General features: G+C 31.6%; 1 protein-coding gene across 7 annotated transcripts in view; it reads right to left on the reverse strand.

Annotated features, from left to right (window-relative positions):
• The window catches only part of Stacl (SH3 and cysteine-rich domain-containing protein), a 171,201-nt gene that overhangs the window by 33,626 nt on the left and 109,905 nt on the right, over nt 1-27,670 (reverse strand). For 2 of the 7 annotated variants that reach the window (XM_076497422.1, XM_076497424.1), the window contains exons 8-16: nt 26,232-26,383; nt 24,758-24,869; nt 23,392-23,549; nt 21,184-21,332; nt 20,510-20,592; nt 18,377-18,455; nt 16,595-16,849; nt 14,919-14,942; nt 11,243-11,374 (exon numbers count right to left, since the gene is read on the reverse strand). In XM_076497422.1, coding sequence (XP_076353537.1) covers nt 11,243-11,374; nt 14,919-14,942; nt 16,595-16,849; nt 18,377-18,455; nt 20,510-20,592; nt 21,184-21,332; nt 23,392-23,549; nt 24,758-24,869; nt 26,232-26,383 — 1,144 coding nt within the window. The remainder of the gene's footprint in view (nt 1-11,242; nt 11,375-14,918; nt 14,943-16,594; nt 16,850-18,376; nt 18,456-20,509; nt 20,593-21,183; nt 21,333-23,391; nt 23,550-24,757; nt 24,870-26,231; nt 26,384-27,670) is intronic. The other 5 variants (XM_076497426.1, XM_076497427.1, XM_076497423.1 and 2 more) reach the window with 4 other exon arrangements.

Here is a 27,670-nt window from a genome sequence, read left to right on the forward strand (position 1 = left end):
TAGAGAAAGTAATGAAACTAAATAAAGTAGAAAATGTACTTCACATTCTGTTATAGAGAAAGTAATGAAACTATATCAAAGTAGAAAATGTACTTCACATTCTGTTATAGAGAAAGTAATGAAACTATATCAAAGTAGAAAATGTACTTCACTTTCTGTTATAGAGAAAGTAATGAAACTATATCAAAGTAGAAAATGTACTTCACATTCTGTTATAGAGAAAGTAATGAAACTATATCAAAGTAGAAAATGTACTTCACATTCTGTTATAGAGAAAGTAATGAAACTATATCAAAGTAGAAAATGTACTTCACTTTCTGTTATAGAGAAAGTAATGAAACTATATCAAAGTAGAAAATGTACTTCACATTCTGTTATAGAGAAAGTAATGAAACTAAATAAAGTAGAAAATGTACTTCACATTCTGTTATAGAGAAAGTAATGAAACTAAATAAAGTAGAAAATGTACTTCACATTCTGTTATAGAGAAAGTAATGAAACTATATCAAAGTAGAAAGTGTACTTCACATTCTGTTATAGAAAAAGTAATGAAACTATATGAAAGTAGAAAATGTACTTCACTTTCTGTTATAGAGAAAGTAATAAAACTATATCAAAGTAGAAAATGTACTTCACTTTCTGTTATAGAGAAAGTAATGAAACTATATCAAAGTAGAAAATGTACTTCACATTCTGTTATAGAGAAAGTAATGAAACTATATCAAAGTAGAAAATGTACTTCACTTTCTGTTATAGAGAAAGTAATGAAACTATATCAAAGTAGAAAATGTACTTCACTTTCTGTTATAGAGAAAGTAATGAAACTATATCAAAGTAGAAAATGTACTTCACATTCTGTTATAGAGAAAGTAATGAAACTATATCAAAGTAGAAAATGTACTTCACATTCTGTTATAGAGAAAGTAATGAAACTATATCAAAGTAGAAAATGTACTTCACATTCTGTTAGAATAGAAAAAACGAAACTAAAGAAAGTAGAAAATGTACTTCACATTCTGTTAGAGAAAAAGTAAATAAACTAAAGAAAGTATAAAATGTACTACACTTTCTGTTATAGAGAAAGTAATGAAACTATATCAAAGTAGAAAATGTACTTCACATTCTGTTATAGAGAAAGTAATGAAACTAAATAAAGTAGAAAATGTACTTCACATTCTGTTATAGAGAAAGTAATGAAACTATATCAAAGTAGAAAATGTACTTCACTTTCTGTTATAGAGAAAGTAATGAAACTATATCAAAGTAGAAAATGTACTTCACATTTTGTTATAGAGAAAGTAATGAAACTAAATAAAGTAGAAAATGTACTTCACATTCTGTTACAGAGAAAGTAATGAAACTATATCAAAGTAGAAAATGTACTTCACATTCTGTTATAGAGAAAATAATGAAACTATATCAAAGTAGAAATGTACTTCACATTCTGTTATAGAGAAAGTAATGAAACTAAATAAAGTAGAAAATGTACTTCACATTCTGTTATAGAGAAAGTAATGAAACTATATCAAAGTAGAAAATGTACTTCACATTCTGTTATAGAGAAAGTAATGAAGCTATATCAAAGTAGAAAATGTACTTCACTTTCTGTTATAGAGAAAGTAATGAAACTAAATAAAGTAGAAAATGTACTTCACATTCTGTTATAGAGAAAGTAATGAAACTATATCAAAGTAGAAAATGTACTTCACATTCTGTTATAGAGAAAGTAATGAAACTATATCAAAGTAGAAAATGTACTTCACATTCTGTTATAGAGAAAGTAATGAAACTATATCAAAGTAGAAAATGTACTTCACATTCTGTTATAGAGAAAGTAATGAAACTATATCAAAGTAGAAAATGTACTTCACTTTTTGTTATAGAGAAAGTAATGAAACTATATCAAAGTAGAAAATGTACTTCACATTCTGTTATAGAGAAAGTAATGAAACTATATCAAAGTAGAAAATGTACTTCACTTTTTGTTATAGAGAAAGTAATGAAACTAAATAAAGTAGAAAATGTACTTCACATTCTGTTACAGAGAAAGTAATGAAACTATATCAAAGTAGAAAATGTACTTCACATTCTGTTATAGAGAAAATAATGAAACTATATCAAAGTAGAAATGTACTTCACATTCTGTTATAGAGAAAGTAATGAAACTAAATAAAGTAGAAAATGTACTTCACATTCTGTTATAGAGAAAGTAATGAAACTATATCAAAGTAGAAAATGTACTTCACATTCTGTTATAGAGAAAGTAATGAAGCTATATCAAAGTAGAAAATGTACTTCACTTTCTGTTATAGAGAAAGTAATGAAACTATATCAAAGTAGAAAATGTACTTCACACTCTGTTATAGAGAAAGTAATGAAACTAAATAAAGTAGAAAATGTACCTCACATTCTGTTATAGAGAAAGTAATGAAGCTATATCAAAGTAGAAAATGTACTTCACATTCTGTTATAGAGAAAGTAATGAAACTATATCAAAGTAGAAAATGTACTTCACTTTCTGTTATAGAGAAAGTAATGAAACTATATCAAAGTAGAAAATGTACTTCACTTTCTGTTATAGAGAAAGTAATGAAACTATATCAAAGTAGAAAATGTACTTCACTTTCTGTTATAGAGAAAGTAATGAAACTAAATAAAGTAGAAAATGTACTTCACATTCTGTTATAGAGAAAGTAATGAAACTAAAGAAAGTAGAAAATGTACTTCACATTCTGTTATAGAGAAAGTAATGAAACTATATCAAAGTAGAAAATGTACTGCACTTTCTGTTATAGAGAAAGTAATGAAACTATATCAAAGTAGAAAATGTACTTCACACTCTGTTATAGAGAAAGTAATGAAACTAAATAAAGTAGAAAATGTAATTCACATTCTGTTATAGAGAAAGTAATGAAGCTATATCAAAGTAGAAAATATACTTCACATTCTGTAAGAGAGGAAGTAAAGAAACTATATTAAAGTAGAAAATGTACTTCACATTCTGTTAGAATAGAAAAGACGAAACTAAATAAAGTAGAAAATGTACTTCACATTCTGTTATAGAGAAAGTAATGAAACTAAATAAAGTAGAAAATGTACTTCACATTCTGTTATAGAGAAAGTAATGAAACTATATGAAAGTAGAAAATGTACTTCACTTTCTGTTATAGAGAAAGTAATGAAACTGAATAAAGTAGAAAATGTACTTCACATTCTGTTATAGAGAAAGTAATGAAACTAAAGTAGAAAATGTACTGCTCTTTCTGTTATAGAGAAAGTAATGACACTAAAGTAGAAAATGTACTTCACATTCTCTTAATGAGGAAGTAAAGAAACTATCAAAGTAGAAAATGTACTTCACATTCTGTTACAATAGAAAAGACGATACTAAGCAAAGTAGAAAATGTACTTCGTATTCTGTTAGAGAGGAAGTAAAGAAGTTATATCAAAGTAGAAAATGCACTTAACATTCTGTTAGAATAGAGAAGACGAAACTAAAGAAAGTATAAAATGTACTTCACATTCTGTTAGAGAAAAAGTAATGAAACTATATCAAAGTAGAAAATGTACTTCACTTTCTGTTAAAGAGAAAGTAATGAAACTATATCAAAGTAGAAAATGTACTTCACATTCTGTTATAGAGAAAGTAATGAAACTAAATAAAGTAGAAAATGTACTTCACATTCTGTTATAGAGAAAGTAATGAAACTAAATAAAGTAGAAAATGTACTTCACATTTTGTTATAGAGAAAGTAATGAAACTGTATCAAAGTAGAAAGTGTACTTCACATTCTGTTATAGAAAAAGTAATGAAACTATATGAAAGTAGAAAATGTACTTCACTTTCTGTTATAGAGAAAGTAATAAAACTATATCAAAGTAGAAAATGTACTTAACTTTCTGTTATAGAGAAAGTAATGAAACTATATCAAAGTAGAAAATGTACTTCACATTCTGTTATAGAGAAAGTAATGAAACTATATCAAAGTGGAAAATGTACTTCACTTTTTGTTATAGAGAAAGTAATGAAACTATATCAAAGTAGAAAATGTACTTCACTTTTTGTTATAGAGAATGTAATGAAACTATATCAAAGTAGAAAATGTACTTCACATTCTGTTATAGAGTAAGTAATGAAACTATATCAAAGTAGAAAATGTACCTCACATTCTGTTATAGAGAAAGTAATGAAACTATATCAAAGTAGAAAATGTACTTCACATTCTGTTAGAATAGAAAAGACGAAACTAAAGAAAGTAGAAAATGTACTTCACATTCTGTTAGAGAAAAAGTAAATAAACTAAAGAAAGTATAAAATGTACTACACTTTCTGTTATAGAGAAAGTAATGAAACTATATCAAAGTAGAAAATGTACTTCACATTCTGTTATAGAGAAAGTAATGAAACTAAATAAAGTAGAAAATGTACTTCACATTCTGTTATAGAGAAAGTAATGAAACTATATCAAAGTAGAAAATGTACTTCACTTTCTGTTATAGAGAAAGTAATGAAACTATATCAAAGTAGAAAATGTACTTCACATTTTGTTATAGAGAAAGTAATGAAACTAAATAAAGTAGAAAATATACTTCACATTCTGTTACAGAGAAAGTAATGAAACTATATCAAAGTAGAAAATGTACTTCACATTCTGTTATAGAGAAAATAATGAAACTATATCAAAGTAGAAATGTACTTCACATTCTGTTATAGAGAAAGTAATGAAACTAAATAAAGTAGAAAATGTACTTCACATTCTGTTATAGAGAAAGTAATGAAACTATATCAAAGTAGAAAATGTACTTCACATTCTGTTATAGAGAAAGTAATGAAACTATATCAAAGTAGAAAATGTACTTCACTTTCTGTTATAGAGAAAGTAATGAAACTAAATAAAGTAGAAAATGTACTTCACATTCTGTTATAGAGAAAGTAATGAAGCTATATCAAAGTAGAAAATATACTTCACATTCTGTTATAGAGAAAGTAATGAAACTATATCAAAGTAGAAAATGTACTTCACATTCTGTTATAGAGAAAGTAATGAAACTATATCAAAGTAGAAAATGTACTTCACATTCTGTTATAGAGAAAGTAATGAAACTATATCAAAGTAGAAAATGTACTTCACTTTTTGTTATAGAGAAAGTAATGAAACTATATCAAAGTAGAAAATGTACTTCACATTCTGTTATAGAGAAAGTAATGAAACTATATCAAAGTAGAAAATGTACTTCACTTTTTGTTATAGAGAAAGTAATGAAACTAAATAAAGTAGAAAATGTACTTCACATTCTGTTATAGAGAAAGTAATGAAACTATATCAAAGTAGAAAATGTACTTCACATTCTGTTATAGAGAAAATAATGAAACTATATCAAAGTAGAAATGTACTTCACATTCTGTTATAGAGAAAGTAATGAAACTAAATAAAGTAGAAAATGTACTTCACATTCTGTTATAGAGAAAGTAATGAAACTATATCAAAGTAGAAAATGTACTTCACATTCTGTTATAGAGAAAGTAATGAAACTATATCAAAGTAGAAAATGTACTTCACTTTCTGTTATAGAGAAAGTAATGAAACTATATCAAAGTAGAAAATGTACTTCACACTCTGTTATAGAGAAAGTAATGAAACTAAATAAAGTAGAAAATGTACCTCACATTCTGTTATAGAGAAAGTAATGAAGCTATATCAAAGTAGAAAATGTACTTCACATTCTGTTATAGAGAAAGTAATGAAACTATATCAAAGTAGAAAATGTACTTCACTTTCTGTTATAGAGAAAGTAATAAAACTATATCAAAGTAGAAAATGTACTTAACTTTCTGTTATAGAGAAAGTAATGAAACTATATCAAAGTAGAAAATGTACTTCACTTTCTGTTATAGAGAAAGTAATGAAACTAAATAAAGTAGAAAATGTACTTCACATTCTGTTATAGAGAAAGTAATGAAACTATATCAAAGTAGAAAATGTACTTCACATTCTGTTATAGAGAAAGTAATGAAACTATATCAAAGTAGAAAATGTACTTCACACTCTGTTATAGAGAAAGTAATGAAACTATATCAAAGTAGAAAATGTACTTCACACTCTGTTATAGAGAAAGTAATGAAACTAAATAAAGTAGAAAATGTAATTCACATTCTGTTATAGAGAAAGTAATGAAGCTATATCAAAGTAGAAAATATACTTCACATTCTGTAAGAGAGGAAGTAAAGAAACTATATTAAAGTAGAAAATGTACTTCACATTCTGTTAGAATAGAAAAGACGAAACTAAATAAAGTAGAAAATGTACTTCACATTCTGTTATAGAGAAAGTAATGAAACTAAATAAAGTAGAAAATGTACTTCACATTCTGTTATAGAGAAAGTAATGAAACTATATGAAAGTAGAAAATGTACTTCACTTTCTGTTATAGAGAAAGTAATGAAACTGAATAAAGTAGAAAATGTACTTCACATTCTGTTATAGAGAAAGTAATGAAACTAAAGTAGAAAATGTACTGCTCTTTCTGTTATAGAGAAAGTAATGACACTAAAGTAGAAAATGTACTTCACATTCTCTTAATGAGGAAGTAAAGAAACTATCAAAGTAGAAAATGTACTTCACATTCTGTTACAATAGAAAAGACGATACTAAGCAAAGTAGAAAATGTACTTCGTATTCTGTTAGAGAGGAAGTAAAGAAGTTATATCAAAGTAGAAAATGCACTTAACATTCTGTTAGAATAGAGAAGACGAAACTAAAGAAAGTATAAAATGTACTTCACATTCTGTTAGAGAAAAAGTGAAGAAACTAAAGAAAGTATAAAATGTACTTCACATTCTGTTATAGAGAAAGTAATGAAACTAAATAAAGTAGAAAATGTACTTCACATTCTGTTATAGAGAAAGTAATGAAACTAAATAAAGTAGAAAATGTACTTCACATTCTGTTATAGAGAAAGTAATGAAACTATATGAAAGTAGAAAATGTACTTCACTTTCTGTTATAGAGAAAGTAATGAAACTAAATAAAGTAGAAAATGTACTTCACATTCTGTTATAGAGAAAGTAATGAAACTAAAGAAAGTAGAAAATGTACTTCACATTCTGTTATAGAGAATGTAATGAAACTGAATAAAGTAGAAAATGTACTTTACATTCTGTTATAGAGAAAGTAATGAAACTATATCAAAGTAGAAAATGTACTGCACTTTCTGTTATAGAGAAAGTAATGAAACTATATCAAAGTAGAAAATGTACTTCACACTCTGTTATAGAGAAAGTAATGAAACTAAATAAAGTAGAAAATGTACTTCACATTCTGTTATAGAGAAAGTAATGAAGCTATATCAAAGTAGAAAATATACTTCACATTCTGTTATAGAGTAAGTAATGAAACTATATCAAAGTAGAAAATGTACTTCACATTCTGTTATAGAGAAAGTAATGAAACTATATCAAAGTAGAAAATGTACTTCACTTTCTGTTATAGAGAAAGTAATAAAACTATATCAAAGTAGAAAATGTACTTAACTTTCTGTTATAGAGAAAGTAATGAAACTATATCAAAGTAGAAAATGTACTTCACATTCTGTTATAGAGAAAGTAATGAAACTATATCAAAGTAGAAAATGTACTTCACATTTTGTTATAGAGAAAGTAATGAAACTAAATAAAGTAGAAAATGTACTTCACATTCTGTTATAGAGAAAGTAATGAAACTATATCAAAGTAGAAAATGTACTTCACACTCTGTTATAGAGAAAGTAATGAAGCTATATCAAAGTAGAATATATACTTCACATTCTGTAAGAGAGGAAGTAAAGAAACTATATTAAAGTAGAAAATGTACTTCACATTCTGTTAGAATAGAAAAGACGAAACTAAAGAAAGTAGAAAATGTACTTCACATTCTGTTATAGAGAAAGTAATGAAACTATATCAAAGTAGAAAATGTACTTCACATTCTGTTATAGAGAAAGTAATGAAACTAAATAAAGTAGAAAATGTACTTCACATTCTGTTATAAAGAAAGTAATGAAACTAAATAAAGTAGAAAATGTACTTCACATTCTGTTATAGAGAAAGTAATGAAACTAAATAAAGTAGAAAATGTACTTCACATTCTGTTATAGAGAAAGTAATGAAACTATATGAAAGTAGAAAATGTACTTCACTTTCTGTTATAGAGAAAGTAATGAAACTGAATAAAGTAGAAAATGTACTTCACATTCTGTTATAGAGAAAGTAATGAAACTATATCAAAGTAGAAAATGTACTGCACTTTCTGTTATAGAGAAAGTAATGAAACTAAAGTAGAAAATGTACTGCTCTTTCTGTTATAGAGAAAGTAATGACACTAAAGTAGAAAATGTACTTCACATTCTGTTAGAGAGGAAGTAAAGAAACTATCAAAGTAGAAAATGTACTTCACATCTGTTACAATAGAAAAGACGATACTAAGCAAAGTAGAAAATGTACTTCGTATTCTGTTAGAGAGGAAGTAAAGAAGTTATATCAAAGTAGAAAATGCACTTAACATTCTGTTAGAATAGAGAAGACGAAACTAAAGAAAGTATAAAATGTACTTCACATTCTGTTAGAGAAAAAGTGAAGAAACTAAAGAAAGTATAAAATGTACTTCACATTCTGTTATAGAGAAAGTAATGAAACTAAATAAAGTAGAAAATGTACTTCACATTCTGTTATAGAGAAAGTAATGAAACTAAATAAAGTAGAAAATGTACTTCACATTCTGTTATAGAGAAAGTAATGAAACTAAAGAAAGTAGAAAATGTACTTCACATTCTGTTATAGAGAAAGTAATGAAACTGAATAAAGTAGAAAATGTACTTTACATTCTGTTATAGAGAAAGTAATAAAACTATATCAAAGTAGAAAATGTACTGCACTTTCTGTTATAGAGAAAGTAATGAAACTATATCAAAGTAGAAAATGTACTTCACACTCTGTTATAGAGAAAGTAATGAAACTAAATAAAGTAGAAAATGTACTTCACATTCTGTTATAGAGAAAGTAATGAAGCTATATCAAAGTAGAAAATATACTTCACATTCTGTAAGAGAGGAAGTAAAGAAACTATATTAAAGTAGAAAATGTACTTCACATTCTGTTAGAATAGAAAAGACGAAACTAAAGAAAGTAGAAAATGTACTTCACATTCTGTTTTCGAGAAAGTAATGAAACTATATCAAAGTAGAAAATGTACTTCACATTTTGTTATAGAGAAGGTAATGAAACTAAATAAAGTAGAAAATGTACTTCACATTCTGTTATAGAGAAAGTAATGAAACTAAATAAAGTAGAAAATGTACTTCACATTCTGTTATAGAGAAAGTAATGAAACTATATGAAAGTAGAAAATGTACTTCACTTTCTGTTATAGAGAAAGTAATGAAACTGAATAAAGTAGAAAATGTACTTCACATTCTGTTATAGAGAAAGTAATGAAACTATATCAAAGTAGAAAATGTACTGCACTTTCTGTTATAGAGAAAGTAATGAAACTAAAGTAGAAAATGTACTGCTCTTTCTGTTATAGAGAAAGTAATGACACTAAAGTAGAAAATGTACTTCACATTCTGTTAGAGAGGAAGTAAAGAAACTATCAAAGTAGAAAATGTACTTCACTTTCTGTTATAGAGAAAGTAATGAAACTGAATAAAGTAGAAAATGTACTTCACATTCTGTTATAGAGAAAGTAATGAAACTATATCAAAGTAGAAAATGTACTTCACATTCTCTTAATGAGGAAGTAAAGAAACTATCAAAGTAGAAAATGTACTTCACATTCTGTTACAATAGAAAAGACGATACTAAACAAAGTAGAAAATGTACTTCGTATTCTGTTAGAGAGGAAGTAAAGAAGTTATATCAAAGTAGAAAATGCACTTCACATTCTGTTAGAATAGAGAAGACGAAAGTAAAGAAAGTATAAAATGTACTTCACATTCTGTTAGAGAAGATGTAAAGAAACTGGGGTTATGTAGAAAAGGTTTTCGACGTTTTGTTAAAACGGAAGTAATGAAGGTACAGTAAAATGAGTAGAGAACTGTGCAGTATTTTAATGACACAAAGTTACCCAATCTTGGAGTAGGATTCATACGTTATTGGTTCAGTAGTTAATAAAGAACAATTGATAACATTTTCCATACGACAATTTATTTAAATAGAGCCAAAACGTGTTGTATATGTGACTAAGTAATTAGCACATTTATATAATGAATCAGATATTAGTGTTATTAAATAGTGTATTGGAAATTTTGTCATAGTCTAGTTTATTCAAGAAAGCGGGACAATTACTACAATTAAACACTAGTGTATACAACTGATAAAAACTTAAAAGAACACGTCATTTGGAAATTCGTGTAATTATTTCTCTACAGCGTCAATGATTATTCTGTGTATTAACTTAATCATGGAGTTTATTTTTCATAACAGGTAATTTTTATTTGTACGCCCTCTGGAATTAATTTTGCAGTAGAAAAGTATTAGTTTCCTCAGACTAAAGAGTTTAATATGCTGATTTACTGACAAGAATGTTGTGTTCAACTTTGGTGTTTCTAGTTGCTCTGTTTGGACCTTAGAAAGAACTGCCTTCATAATATTTTTCACCTGACATCCTACACAGTTAAAGTATATTTATAAAACACTGAATTTTTTTTTTTTGGTGATTGCTAAGTTGATTAAAGACTTTTACAGTTTACTTCCTATTGAACGATACAATTTGTGAAGTCGAGATAATTATTCGATAGTCATTAACCTTGTAAATCAAATTTAGATTTTTGGTTTAAATCACATATTATATTAACTGTTTGTTTTTCAGTCGTGTAAAAACAAATAAACAACAACACTTTATATTTTAGGTTTAAGCCCTGTATTAGCTATTTCTCGATTTTCTAAAACAACTTCAGATTTCGTGTTTAAGCTCTTGGGAAATTTTGCTTTTTTTTTTAGAGATTTTGCATTTTTCAGATATTCTTGTTTTTTTTTAGGGCGTTAAAAGCCTAATCAAAATGGCTAAGCTCGCTCGATACTTGTAGAATGTTCCATCCCGTTTTAATTAACATGTTATTACTGCTGTAACCTTTCTTAAGGTGAAACTGTACGTTCATTGTAAGCTGTTGTGATTAAACGAATATTTTATTATTATAGAGCGAGTCAAAAGCAAAGCAAACAAACAAATCTAACACTGGAAAATCGTGAAATATAACAAAAGTTTACACTGGTTGTGAGAACTGCATTGCGATGAGTGATGGTGGCGCCGTCTATGAACATGCTCCGTAGATTCGGGACTGTCTAGGGATAAACTCTTCATGCGAAGGGACAACTTCTTGTGCTGAGGACTATGGGGAGCTGGGAAAAATCACAAGAGTTGGATTATGTGGATTGCCCCAAAAACAGATTAAGTTTCATCCCACATTAGTAGCTTTTCTGCAAATTATCAAGATCTCAGTATTTTATTTAACAAAATCTATCCATTTTGAAAATAAAATATTCCGAACAAGACATAAAAACTCTGAAATAAAGAAGCTAAATACAACGTGATAAAGCAAAGTCAAAGAAAGTATAATGGAAAACATAAAAAAACAACAACAGCTGTAAACATTTTGGCAAGGTGTGAACTGAGACGGATGTTATTAAAACATCAGGTAAATTATGACTTTGTTACCACAACATGGTGTGAACTATGACATATGTTACTACAACATGGTGTGAACTATGACATATGTTATTACAACATGAGGTTGTGAGCTCTGATGTACGGTAGTACTACAACACAGTGTGACCTCTGATGTACAGTAGTACTACAACAGTGTGACCTCTGATGTACAGTAGTACTACAACAGTGTGACCTATGACGTACAGTAGTACTACAACAGTGTGACCTATGACGTACAGTAGTACTACAACAGTGTGACCTATGACGTACAGTAGTACTACAACAGTGTGACCTATGACGTACAGTAGTACTACAACAGTGTGACCTCTGATGTACAGTAGTACTACAACAGTGTGACCTCTGATGTACAGTAGTACTACAACACAGTGTGACCTCTGACGTACAGTAGTACTACAACACAGTGTGACCTCTGATGTACAGTAGTACTACAACACAGTGTGACCTCTGACGTACAGTAGTACTACAACACAGTGTGACCTCTGATGTACAGTAGTACTACAACACAGTGTGACCTCTGATGTACAGTAGTACTACAACATGGCGTGAACTATGATGTACAGAATTACATCATGTGAACTATGTCTAGTATTACAACATGATATGAACCATGTCTCGTATTACAACATGATATGAACCATGTCTAGTATTACAACATGATATGAACCATGTCTCGTATTACAACATGATATGAACCATGTCTCGTATTACAACATGATATGAACCATGTCTCGTATTACAACACGATATGAACTATGTCTCGTATTACAAAACGATATGAACTATGTCTGGTATTACAACATGATATGAACCATGTCTAGTATTACATCATGTGAACTATGTCTGGTATTACAACATGATATGAACCATGTCTAGTATTACATCATGTGAACTATGTCTGGTATTAAAACATGATATGAACTATGTCTAGTATTACAACACGATATGAACTATGTCTGGTATTACAACATGATATGAACTATGTCTGGTATTACAACATGATATGAACTATGTCTGGTATTACAACATGATATGAACCATGTCTAGTATTACAAAACGATATGAACTATGTCTAGTATTACAACACGATATGAACCATGTCTAGTATTACAACATGATATGAACCATGTCTAGTATTACAACATGATATGAACCATGTCTAGTATTACATCATGTGAACTATGTCTGGTATTACAACACGATATGAACCATGTCTAGTATTACATCATGTGAACTATGTCTGGTATTACAACATGATATGAACCATGTCTAGTATTACAACACGATATGAACTATGTCTAGTATTACAACACGATATGAACTATGTCTAGTATTACAACACGATATGAACCATGTCTAGTATTACATCATGTATGACTATGTCTGGTATTACAACACGATATCAACTATGCCTAGTATTACAACACGATATGAACCATGTCTAGTATTACAACACGATATGAACTATGTCTGGTATTACAAAACGATATGAGCTATGTCTGGTATTACAAAACGATATGAGCTATGTCTAGTATTACATCATGTGAACTATGTCTGGTATTACAACATGATATGAACCATGTCTAGTATTACAACACGATATGAACTATGTCTAGTATTACAACACGATATGAACTATGTCTAGTATTACAACACGATATGAACCATGTCTAGTATTACATCATGTGAACTATGTCTGGTATTACAACACGATATCAACTATGCCTAGTATTACAACACGATATGAACCATGTCTAGTATTACAACACGATATGAACTATGTCTGGTATTACAAAACGATATGAACTATGTCTGGTATTACAAAACGATATGAACTATGTCTAGTATTACAAAACGATATGAACTATGTCTAGTATTACAACATGATATGAACTATGTCTAGTATTACAACATGATATGAACTATTCTATAATTAGTTTTTTGTTTTATTGCATGTAAAAGAAAAGGAGAGGAAATTCATACATGTTTACTGTTGATGATGTTGTTATAATTACCAGTTTGGTTGTTGTTGATGTTATGATTAATTAACACTTTGATTATTGTTGTTGTTATAATTACCAGTTTGATTGTTGTTGATGTTATGATTAATTAACACTTTGATTATTGTTGTTGTTATAATTACCAGTTTGATTGTTGTTGATGTTATGATTAATTAACACTTTGATTATTGTTGTTGCTATAATTACCAGTTTGATTGTTGTTGATGTTATGATTAATTAACACTTTGATTATTGTTGTTGTTATAATTACCAGTTTGATTGTTGTTGATGTTATGATTAATTAACACTTTGATTATTGTTGTTGTTATAATTACCAGTTTGATTGTTGTTGATGTTATGATTAATTAACACTTTGATTATTGTTGTTGCTATAATTACCAGTTTGATTGTTGTTGTTGTTATGATTAATTAACACTTTGATTATTGTTGTTGCTATAATTACCAGTTTGATTGTTGTTGATGTTATGATTAATTAACACTTTGATTATTGTTGTTGCTATAATTACCAGTTTGGTTGTTGTTGATGTTATGATTAATTAACACTTTGATTATTGTTGTTGCTATAATTACCAGTTTGGTTGTTGTTGATGTTATGGTTGACATTTTGATTGTTGTTGATGCTATGGTTATCAATCAGAATGCCTAAACCGTGATACCAGTTGTAACGGACACGACTAAGCCATCTAACTAGTTATACTGGACTTGACTATACCGTGTAACTAGTTGGACTTGACAAGACTAAACTATGTTATTAGTTAAACGTGACTAAACTGTGTTACTAAGTAGACTGGACATGACTCAATTGTGTTACTACAGGACTAACTGTGTTACTAAGTGGACTGGACATGACTCAATTGTGTTACTACAGGACTAAACTGTGTTACTAAGTGGACTGGGCACAACTAAACTGTGCTACAAGTTAAAGAAGCCTAACCCGTGTTACTAGATGGTTTGGACACAACGTATGTTTGAACCACAATTACATTTCTCATAAGAATGCATTCTTTGTTTAATAGATTGTAAAGCTACCGTAGAATTGTATCCAGTGAAACGACAGTTATTGTCATATCCAAAGTAATACACTAAAACTGAAGGGATATTCTTGTGTTGAATATTTTCAGCTACTTAAAATAATGAAACACTGGCGACATATTTCTTAGCCTTACTGTACAAAAATGACATAAAAAAAGAGAGATACCTGATACAATCTGGTTCCGTCTTCCTGTGTGGCAGTAAAAGTAACATAAGAAACTTAAAGCTTGGCTCACAAATAACAACTAAAAATATAGAAAAAAATGAAATCACACAAAATTTCTTTACTGAGATTTTGGTGAAGGAGAAGTCGCAGATCATGTATACTGAACAAAACTGGTAAAATAACATGCTCTGACAGTGCAAGTGTGCATGGACAAAATATCAAAAAAGGGCTTTGGTTTATATCATAACTGAATTTCAACTGTGGGGAGAGGTGCAAAAGATGCAACTGAAAAAAAACAATTCCAAAAAATTAATCAAACAACAGAAATAAAACAAGGGAACAAAATCCGTTGAAGTTCTTCTATTTGCTTCACAAGTATATAATTATATAATTCATAAGTCAGTGTACTGACTTATTTATAAGAGTGGTTTGTAATTTTTAATTCCGTGTCTTGCAAGTACGACATCTGTATTTTAGTGGCCCGGCATGGCCAAGTGTGTTAAGGCGTTCGACTCGTAAACCGAGGGTCGCGGGGTCGAATCTCGATCGCACCAAACATGCTCGTCCTTTCAGCCGTGGGGGCGTTATAATGTTACGGTCGATCACACTATTCGTTGGCAAAAAGAGTAGCCCAAGAGTTGGCGGTGGGTGGGGATGACTAGGTGTATTCCCTCTAGTCTTACACTGCTAAATTAAGAACGGCTAGCGCAGATGGCCCGCGTGACAGCTTTGCGCGAAATTGAAAAACAAACGAATAAAAAGTCTGGAATTTTATGAATAGTCAGATTATTATTGGTAACCTCTGATCAAGATTTAACTTTGTCAGTTGTTAGTGCTAGAAGAAGGTTCACGTGTTTCTACTTACGTAATAAAAGTAAATAACTTTTGTTTTGGTTTCAAAACCTTCACATTCTTTGTCACGGCGAGTTTGATGTAATCATAATGATGTTTCTAGATTTATTTAATTAGTTTAAAATTTAAATTCTACTATTTCGTAAGTAGAAAGATTATATTTAATTACCCGTGGCGCCAGTGCATTAGATCCGCGTGTGACGTATTCACGACGTCATATCTGCACCTTGAGGATGGAGAAAAATAAAGTTCTTCGTAACGGGAAACTAAGGATAAGCAAGAAAATCCCCCTATTGTAAATCTATATTCATACAGGACAATCATTTCGCAAAGTTTATGGTTGCGAATCGTGTAATAAAAAAGTTTTTCCTGTATCACATAAGCAAGAGTTCCATTATTATATGATGAGTCTGAGTACAAACTGTACGTATGGCGACAGTTAAAATGCTCTCATATTTATCCCCTTTCAAAAGTCAATTTGCCAAAATCGCTTTAAAAATCTGAACTAATCATTACTACCTGGACCTGCTTTTAGTTAAAAATATTTTAACACTCTATCTATATTTGGGCCAGTGTTTAAAATAAGCCCGTAAAATGTTTATTTTATACACATCAGTCAACTTAAAACACACGAAGTTGCTGCAGCAGACTTAATTAAATCACGTATTTTACATTAGTGTATTTGCAAAACGTAGATAGGAAATCAAATAAAAATATAATTAAATACGCACTGAACTAACCTGCACTATGTTATTAGGTAAAAAAACAAACAAACAGAGTAAACGTTACATCCCAGAAGGAAGGTGAGCACAGCCTAAACTAACCTGAGCTAGAGGGGTGATGGGATCCTGTTGTCACAGACAGCATGTTGGAAGAAGAAGGAGTTGGAATTCCCATAGGTCGTGGGGTTAACAGTGAGCTCCCACTTACCCCACCATGGTCAGAAGAGGGCGCTCCAGTATCCTTCTCAAATCTGTCGGATCTCCTGGTGGTACCGAGGTCTCCTGCTTGCTTAAGAAGCTGATAAATTGGGTCCACTTGAGGGACTGAAATAGAAGCTGCCATTCGACCTCTGGCAGCTTGTAGAAGACAAAACGAAGTTTCTTCAATATCTGATACTTACCCTTGGCTGCTCTCCAAATATTGTCGAGAGAAGAAAGAGTCCAAATACTAAACGGTTTCCGAATGGTTTGGAATGAATATGGTTTAAGTAGAAACAGAGAATTCTATAAAAGTACATGTATTTTTTTTTCCTCATTTTATCTGTCAAAGTTTAAAAATATTTATATACATCATTGTTTTGCTCACTAGAATTTTAGAGTAACAGGGTCTTTTGAAAAGTTTGACAGTATTTGTAAGTTTCAAGACTGAAGGAAATTGTAACATCTTGACTGACCAAAACCAACAGCTAAATATGAAACTCGTTAGCGTTATAGTTTATTAGCATTTAACTAAAGAGAGACTAATTTACATCGTGAGTCACGTTTAGAACCGGAATATTTACGCTGATTTACACAGTCAGTTACGTTTATGTGAGATCGAGGAAAGTGAAAAATAAGGTCAGATCATCCATTAATATCAAAATATAATAAATTACGTTCGAATGTCACAGTAGACTGAAGATATATAACAATAGTTGGACTTTTTTTTTACTCTCAAACCGAGCATTCCCGAATATCTCCGGAGATCAACGAAGTGTAAGTTAATCGGAAACACGCTGCTTAAGAGCTATTTTCCATCTGATAAAATTCTGTGTGTGCGTGTCACATAACTTTTAAACCGCTGGTGGCACTTTTAAATGGTAACAAATGAATTGTCTCGATCCTGAAGTTTGCCCAAAGGTAAATTATTTCACCCCACTCCTCAGGGGACTCGGAGATTTCCCGAAAAAATCCTTCTCTTAAACTGCTGGACTCATCCATTTCTAAAGGATGCTAAAGGAATTGTCGCGGCCCCTGGACTTGCACGAATGTAAACCTTTTCGCCAACCACTTAGGGAACCCAAGTACTTCCTGAAAGCGGACCCCAAGTCTGGCATTGATGTACATCAGACGAACGTAACTAGCGGTCCTTGCAAGTATTTATCTATTTGGCTAAGAAACACGATGGCAGGGGGGAAGGGTTGTGCTCACCCCTCAATTTTAATTGAAAAATCAACCAGTGTGTCATAATTAGCTTGTAGTATATTTAACACTCTGGAAACCAGTAATGTGACGTACGTAAATCATTATGGCACTTGAATTTTCTTTTTTTGTCGATTTCGGCAACCTAGAAATCCAATACGAAAGGAATGTAAAATAGAAATATCACGGGCCAAAATACACAGGTAATTAACAGAAATAAATATTTAAGCTCTACTTTGCTTACACCATCAAAGCGTCATTTTACCAGTATTTCCCACGAGTGTAAACTGGTGGTGCTGTGATTTATCGTCGTTTCTAATTGTCGAGAGGTCTGAAGAACTGATCGCAAGTATTCAAAACTATGGCGTTTCAAAATAGTTGCAATCACTTCTAAATTTCTTCTTAGACGCTTAGAAACCGTTTCAGTAAAGACATGTGGACGTATTTCTGATAACAATACTGTGAAGATACTGTAATACTTACAGTCCTCGAGTTCAGGCGTCAACACGTTGGTGTCAATGTCTGAGGTTGACTTTTGTCGTCTGAGCAGGCGAGGCTTAGGCTGAAAACAACAAAAGAAGATGAACCTGATGAAGAATTTACACTTCTATATAATTAACAAACTGCATATAAAAGAAGCTCTGTCTTACAGTTAACAATCACAATACAAAACAAACACTGTCTTACAGTTAACAAGTACAATACAAAACAAACACGGTCTTACAATTAACAACCACAATACAAAACAAACACTGTCTTACAGTTAACAACTACAATACAAAACAAAAACTGTCTTACAGTTAACAATCACAATACAAAACAAACACGGTCTTACAATTAACAACCACAATACAAAACAAACACTGACTTACAATTAACAACCACAATACAAAACAAACACTGTCTTACAGTTAACAACTACAATACAAAACAAACACGGTCTTACAATTAACAACCACAATACAAAACAAACACTGTCTTACAGTTAACAACTACAATACAAAACAAACACGGTCTTACAGTTAACAACTACAATACAAAACAAAAACTGTCTTAAAATTAACAACCACAATACAAAACAAACACAGTCTTACAGTTAACAATCACAATACAAAACAAACACTGACTTACAATTAACAACCACAATACAAAACAAACACGGTCTTACAGTTAACAACCACAATACAAAACAAACACTGTCTTAAAATTAACAACCACAATACAAAACAAACACTGTCTTACAGTTAACAATCACAATACAAAACAAACACGGTCTTACAATTAACAACCACAATACAAAACAAACACTGACTTACAATTAACAACCACAATACAAAACAAACACTGTCTTACAATTAACAACCACAATACAAAACAAACACGGTCTTACAATTAACAACCACAATACAAAACAAACACTGTCTTACAGTTAACAACTACAATACAAAACAAACACGGTCTTACAGTTAACAACTACAATACAAAACAAACACTGTCTTAAAATTAACAACCACAATACAAAACAAACACAGTCTTACAGTTAACAATCACAATACAAAACAAACACTGACTTACAATTAACAACCACAATACAAAACAAACACGGTCTTACAGTTAACAACTACAATACAAAACAAACACTGTCTTACAATTAACAACTACAATACAAAACAAACACGGTCTTACAATTAACAATCACAATACAAAACAAACACGGTCTTACAATTAACAACCACAATACAAAACAAACACGGTCTTACAATTAACAACCACAATACAAAACAAACACTGTCTTACAGTTAACAACTACAATACAAAACAAACACGGTCTTACAGTTAACAACTACAATACAAAACAAAACTGTCTTAAAATTAACAACCACAATACAAAACAAACACAGTCTTACAGTTAACAATCACAATACAAAACAAACACTGACTTACAATTAACAACCACAATACAAAACAAACACGGTCTTACAATTAACAACCACAATACAAAACAAACACTGTCTTACAATTAACAACCACAATACAAAACAAACACTGTCTTACAATTAACAACTACAATACAAAACAAACACTGTTAACAACTACAATACAAAACAAACACACAGTCTTACAATTAACAACCACAATACAAAACAAACACTGTCTTACAGTTAACAACTACAATACAAAACAACCACAATACAAAACAAACACAGTCTTACAATTAACAACCACAATACAAAACAAACACGGTCTTACAATTAACAACTACAATACAAAACAAACACAGTCTTACAATTAACAACCACAATACAAAACAAACACAGTCTTACAATTAACAACCACAATACAAAATAAACAGTCTCAAAATTAACTAGCAATGTCCTACGCATAAAAGAAACTGTCTTACAGACACTGCTTTGTACAAATTATAAAGTCTTACAATTACTTAATACAACTAACAAACACTGTCTTACATACAACTAGAAACCACAGTTTTAAATAGGCTACATACAAAGAAGAAATATTTTACACATATTAAATAAATTATATTACCATTTATTTATTCAATAATTTTTTAGAAATATATATATATATACATACAGCTTGTTTTACTCGACCTACCTGACATCTGCCGGTCTTTTCTGAACAGTCCACGTGAACGTTCATTTTACACATCTTACATTTCAGCCCCTGGCGAACATGACCTGTAATTAACAAACAACAGACATAAATAACACTAGTAGAACAACAAATAACAGGCAACAAAACAATGAAAAAAAAATATTAACAGACAGCAGAATATATATATAAACATTTAAACATTACGTTTTTATATTCATAAATGCAAATGTTACTGAAATGTTTAAACTTAACATTATAATTGATGTCCGTTTTCAGTCGAAAGTTACAAATAACATGGTGGTATTCATATATATTAAGTTTTGTTAAAAATTCAAGGTTAGATCCTCGTGGTGGACATAGAATATAGAGCACAGCGAGCAGTTTTCCAGTAAAACAAACAAATATACGTTTATAGGTGTATTTGAAACTGGTTACTTTGATTTCATGTTGTCAGGGGAATTTAGAATTGGTCAAGTTGACCCAATATTGCTAGGTGAATTTGGCACTGGTCAAGTTGACCCAATATTGCTAGGTAAATTTAGAATCGGTCAAGTTGATCTCATATTACTAAGTGAATGTAGAACTCATAAATTGATGAATCATGTCTATCCCACTGAATCCAAGGTTGACTTCTTTCTCATCATGATAAAAACCACACAGCCTCGCACAATTACCTCTCAATATTTCCCGGCAGAAGTCGCACGGTGTCACTTTCTTATAGGTATACTCTTGGAAGATATGCTGTCCTGGCTCCAAAGTCGATGGTGTGTTAGTTTCTGGTCGACCGAAACTTCTCAAACTCTTTCTGTCTGCCGCATCACTCCTGTGGTAAAGATGGATTTTGAGTTAAGCCTTTTATTGAAGAAGATTATATTGTTGACTGTAAGAAATTAAAACGAGTCTTGGATCGAAATAGGGTATGCAGCAGTGTAAGGTTTGGTAGTTTGTTGTATCTTGAGATTTATTGTTGTTGGTCTAGGTGTGTGTGTGTGTATAATTTTTTCCACGGTTTTTTGAGGAAATTTGTTGTTGATGAAGTGTTGTTTTATTTTGTTGATTTCATCGTTAATTTTATCAGGTTAACATAGTTTTATGGCTGTGTTTATTTGGTTTCTTAATATGTTGAGTTTTTGTTTTATTTCATGTGCTGAGTCCCAGGGAGTGTATAATCCAGTATGGGTGATTTCTCTGTGGATTTCTGTTTGGAATTGTGTATCAGTTCTAGCGTTCTTGAGGTTAAGAAATGCTATTTGGTTAGTTTTTTTCCCTGTTCACAAGTGAACTTAATGTTGAGGTGTATTGAGTTAACATGGTTAAAAGAAACTAAGTATATATTCTGTAGATGTGAATCCAACAATTGTATCATCAACATACCTGTACCAGTATAGTGGTGGGTGTAAGGCTGAATTGATCGCTTGAGATTCAATCTGTATAATAAAAATGTTGGCTAGAACTGGCGACACAGGATTCCCCATACTTAGACCATCTATTTGTAGGTAGTTTTGGTTATTGAAAATAAAGCTAGTTTTGGTGGTAGTGAATTCTATAATGGTTGCTAATTGGTTGCTGGGGACGTGTATCAATGGGTTGGGGTCTTGGATATAGAGTTCTAAAGCTATTTTTCAGGCTTAAGTGGTTCGGACTTCTGTGAAGAGGGAGATTGCATCTAAACTGGCCATTAAGGCTTTATGATTTAGTTTATTAAGAATAGATTTAACGTTAAAAGAGTCTTTGAAAAAGGAGGCGGTTGATGTTATATATTTGGAAAATGTCCACGCTATATATTTACCGAGATTGTAACTTATCAACAAAGGTGTTAATACCCATGTCAGCCGTTCTGAGATACATTTTTATTTAAAGTGGGTTTCTCGTCATCAAGAAAGATATGGGATTTCATATAATTAATAATTTTATAATTATGTTCATCAAGCAACGTTATGTGAGAATATCAGACCTTCTGGGACAAATAATGGGTTTGATGTTCTTTACCGACTGCAGCGCCGCCATTATCTTAACAACGTCACAAAATGATCGAAATATGAATGAAAATTTTATTGATAACAGCAAAATTTTGAATTAAAAAAACGTTTGTATGTAAAATGTCAACACATGGTTTCATGGGGTAGATATTACAGACAACCGTTAAAAATAATATTAACACTTGGTCTCATGGGGTGGATAATACAGACAACCGTTAAAAATAATATTAACACTTGGTCTTATGGGGTGGATAATACAGACAACCGTTAAATAAAAATAATGTTAACACTTGGTCTCATGGGGTAGATAATACAGACAACCGTTAAATAAAAATAATGTTAACACTTGGTCTCATGGGGTAGATAATACAGACAACCGTTAAATAAAAATAATGTTAACACTTGATCTCATGGGGTAGATAATACAGACAACCGTTAAATAAAAATAATATTAACATTTGGTCTCATGGGGTAGATAATACAGACAACCGTTAAATAAAAATAATGTTAACACTTGGTCTCATGGGGTAGATATTACAGGCAACTGTTAAATAAAAAAATTAGTTCCTAAGCCCAGAAATGATAAATTACACACAAGTTTAGGTTTCTCTGTCTAAGTTTATTTCGAATACATGTAATCACCCTCAATTATTCACTCTCCAATTTGTTTATGTAATTGGTATAAACGTTCCAGGTATGTGTTTGTCGAATTACGATGCTGACTACTATGTTACGATATAAAACAAAGAGTAATGTAATAGTAAGTAAAAAGACACAAGTCAGTTAGGCTCACCTCAGAATACTGTAGCCATTCAAGTGTTCGAAAATTTTACTAAGTTTTACTTTTACTGGATCCACCTGACTTCACACTTCTAAACATAATTTCAGTTGAATGAGCCTTACTTTTCAATACTGTTGCTGGATCCACCTGACTTCAGACTTCGAAATGCTTTCAACCACTTATTCTTGATGGTGCCAGTACTTGATGTGGAAGCTTTCCTTTCTTGATGGTGGCTTCCATTCTCCTGAAGATCCCTTGCTTTACCTTCAAAAAGCTTTTGCTGAAATATTGTATAAAAACGTAGCTGTTTATTCGGAACGTATGAAACTGTTTTTTTTTCAATCTTTTATTCATAAACATAAAATTCCGTATTCCAGTAGTTTAATAGCGTATTTTTTTCCACTAAAGTATGCAATATTTTAAATTCCTCACTGTGTATCCACTCTCTTTTATTAAACGACAATACTAAAAATCTAAAATAATTTCGATTTTTGCGTATGCGTTAATAAGTCACTTTTGTTTTTTCACTTGGAATACTTAGCATATTCAATTACTTTAGAGAATTATCACTATGAATATCCTACCTTCGGGTGGGAAAGATTATTTCGGAGACATTATATTTTGTCATAACCCTATATACCCACAAGAACGTTTTTCTCCTGTGGATCTAAACGGACCCTGACCATTAGCTCAAACATGCTCGCTCTTCCAGTCGTGGGGGCATTATAATGTGAAGGTCAATCTTACTATTCGTTGGTAAAAGAGTAGCCCAAGAGTTGGCGGTGGTTGGTGATGACTAGCTGCCTTCCCTCTAGTTTTACACTGCTAAATTAGGGATGGCGAGCACAAATAGTCCTCGAGTAGCTTTGTGCGAAATTCAAAACAAACAAACAAACCCTTAGCCCAAGACAAGGCATAGCGGCTAAGGCGCTCGACTCGTAACCTGAGGGTTACTGAACATGCTCACCCTTTCAGCCCTGGGAGTTTTATAATGCGACGGTCAATGATAAAACAGTAGCCTTAAAGTTGGCGGTGGGTGATGTTGACTAGCTACCTTCCCTCTAGTCTATCGCGGCTAGTATTGACAACCCTCGAGAAATTCAAACCAAAACAGCGGTTCGGTACAAGTTCCTTAAATTAAGCCTTAAAATTCTGTTGTTCCTAAATCACTTAAACTCCACAAATCCCATACGTATGTCTGCAATGTTCTCGAACCATACTTTTAGGGAGACAAAAGTATGAACTCTGGAGACAACGGAATATCTCTTCACATGCAACAGTATTCCAATGAGACAGGGATAACTCTTCTGATTTACAACGCTAAAATTAGGGTTCGATTCTCCGTACCCAATACTTATCTCATGAAGGTAGCAGTACTCTTCCCTCACACAGTAAGCACCCATGTCATGAAGCTAACGGTAGTAAACCCAGTCCTACTTCGCGCTCGCAATAATCACAACACACTCCTGCAAAACAATATTGACTTACCTGCTCTTTCACTGCTGCGTGGTGAATGTGCGCCACCTGTAGATCGAAACGTTTGAGGCTGATATCTTCTTGTAACTCATTAGCTTTGTTGTACAAGTTTGAATCTAAACTCCTATAAAAAAACAAGCGAAAAACATGTAATTTTTAAACTGATTAGTTCGGAAGCTTCAAATCAAAAAAACATATTTGTGTAACACGGTTCACGCGGAAGTTCCCGGAAAAAAACCAACAAACCCTGGGTAGCAACGTTGCTACTTGTGTTAATTTAGGGTATCGATCGTTTTATAACAAGCGAGATCGAATCAAAGTCTCTCCATCTTGGTTATTTAGCTTTGATTAAGCTTATACTGAAAGGTCCTAAAATGTGAGTTGAGAGGTTTCGGAAACTTAATGGTTTTGTTAGGACAAAGAGGTAAAATCACAACATTCAAATATTCCGTCTAGAACAGATAATTATATGACAAAAGTCGCACAAAAAGTTATTATAACACATCATTAAGACACACGTAAATTGCAACACCGTAGACTTGTAGACACTACTTGTAGCTGCAATAATAAATACAGCTTTGTGGTTGTTAACACCATGAAAATCTAGAATAAATTCGACCTGGGTTAATAAATACACCTCTGTTGGTCTTTACACCGTAGCTTTGGAGATACAGCTTGTATCTGGATTGATAAATACACCTCTGTTGGTCTTTACACCGTAGCTTTGGAGATACAGTTGGTACCTGGGGTAATAAATACACCTCTGTTGGTCTTTATATCGTAGCTTTGGAGATACAGCTTGTACCTGGATTGATAAATACACCTCTGTTGGTCTTTACACTGTAGCTTTGGAGATAAGCTTGTATCTGGATTAATAAATACACTTCTGTTGGTTTTTACACCGCAGCTTTGGAGATACAGCTTGTACCTGGATTGATAAATACACTTCTGTTGGTTTTTACACCGTAGCTTTGGAGATACAGCTTGTACCTGGATTGATAAATACACCTCTGTTGGTCTTTACACTGTAGCTTTGGAGATAAGCTTGTATCTGGGTTAATAAATACACTTCTGTTGGTTTTTACACCGTAGCTTTGGAGATACAGCTTGTACCTGGGTTAATAAATATTCCCTAAATGTACTCAACACTTTAGAATTGTAGACATAGCTTGTAGCTGGAATAATAAAGACTCACTTATTAGTCTTAATACCGTAGGACTGTTGACATAGCTTGTAGTTGGACTAGTAAATACATTTTTTTTTAGTTTTAACACCGTAGAACGTTATTAGCTGATATATTTAAACATAAGCTGCAGATGCTATGTGACGTTTATCTCTTCGTACATTAAAAGAATTGGTTTTTAATAATTCCTTTTGCATGTTACTATTTCACGTTCAGAGTATGAACTACTTTAACAACAATAATGAAACTAAATTTGAATTAACACTGACAGTAGTGGAAATGAATAATTACTTTAAAACTTACCTCTGTTGTAATCTCTGCAGAGAGTCCAAAGACTCCTGGAGCTGTCGAATCTGAGACTCTAGGTTTCCAATTTCTTCTCGCAGAGATTCAGGCTTAGGAGGAAGAGATAGTTGGTCAAACACCAGGACATCTTGGAGAATGTAGTTCGAGTCCTAGATGGCCAACGTTAGAAACAGGGACGTATGATTAAACGTCGTAAGAAATTCATTAAATGTAACCGTAAAACAGTTACAATGTTGAAAGATGTGTAACTGTATAACAATTATAATGTTGGAAGGTGTGTGACTGTAGAACAGTTACAATGTTGTGATGTACGTGACTGTACAACATAGTTATAGTGTTGTGATATGTGTGACTGTACAACAGTTATAATCTTGTGATAGACGAGACTGTAGACCGATTACAATGTATTAAGCGAGTCTTGAGATATAATTTAACTATGATACAGCTGTTGGCTTGATTTTTTTTTTATGAAAAATAAACGGATATGTAAGCTCTGAAAATCAGACGATTCTCTAGTTTGTGTTTCTCAGTAAAAACAAGACGGATCTTTCACCTCGTCTCTCGCTTATCATAGAAACGGTTATGATCAATGGCATGGTAAAGAAACAGTCTAGGGGTCGACTCTCGAGTCTTTTCGGTCATCGCCCTTATCAACACAGTTCTCTGTTCGTCTATATCAGTGGTTCCAAACCAGGGGTGCGAGATAACATTTGTTTTGGCCACCTTCAACTTTATTCTCAAATACATAATTACTGTGAGGGGTGCGAGAACGTATTAAAATTTTTTAGGGGTGCGGGGCATAAAAAAGATTGGGAACCACTGGTCTATATGGAATGAAACACATTTCCAAGAAGGTAGTCAACTTATGTAGATCCAGAGTTGTTGCTATTGGAATGTTACATAAGGCTCCAAAGTTGTTGTTGGAATGTTCCATAAGGCTCCAGAATTGTTGCAATTGGAATGTTCCATAAGGCTTCAGAGTTATTGCTATTAGAATTTTCCATAAGGCTCCAGAGTTATTGGTACTGGAATATTCAGTAAGGCTCCAGAGTTGTTGCTATTGAAATATTCCACACGGCTCCAGAGTTATTGGTACTGGAATGTTCAGTAAGGCTCCAGAGTTGTTGCTATTGAAATATTCCACAAGACTCCAGAGTTGTTGCTGTTGGAATGTTCCACAAGGCACTAGAGTTGTTGCTGTTGGAATGTTCCACAAGGCACTAGAGTTGTTACTGTTGGAATGTTCCACAAGGTTCTAGAGTTGTTGCTGTTAAAATGTTCATATTCACCTTCTGTCTTGCACCTATCACTAAGCTTTTAAAGAAGCGACAAGAAATGAAACAAATAAAACCAGCTAGCTTCAGACTTTAAACCTGATAAGTATTATTAATTACAAAAAATACTTGCATTGTTGTAGATAATATCTGTACATTGAC

Source organism: Tachypleus tridentatus, chromosome 4, assembly GCF_004210375.1.
Source record: "Tachypleus tridentatus isolate NWPU-2018 chromosome 4, ASM421037v1, whole genome shotgun sequence".
Lineage (NCBI taxonomy): Eukaryota > Metazoa > Arthropoda > Merostomata > Xiphosura > Limulidae > Tachypleus > Tachypleus tridentatus.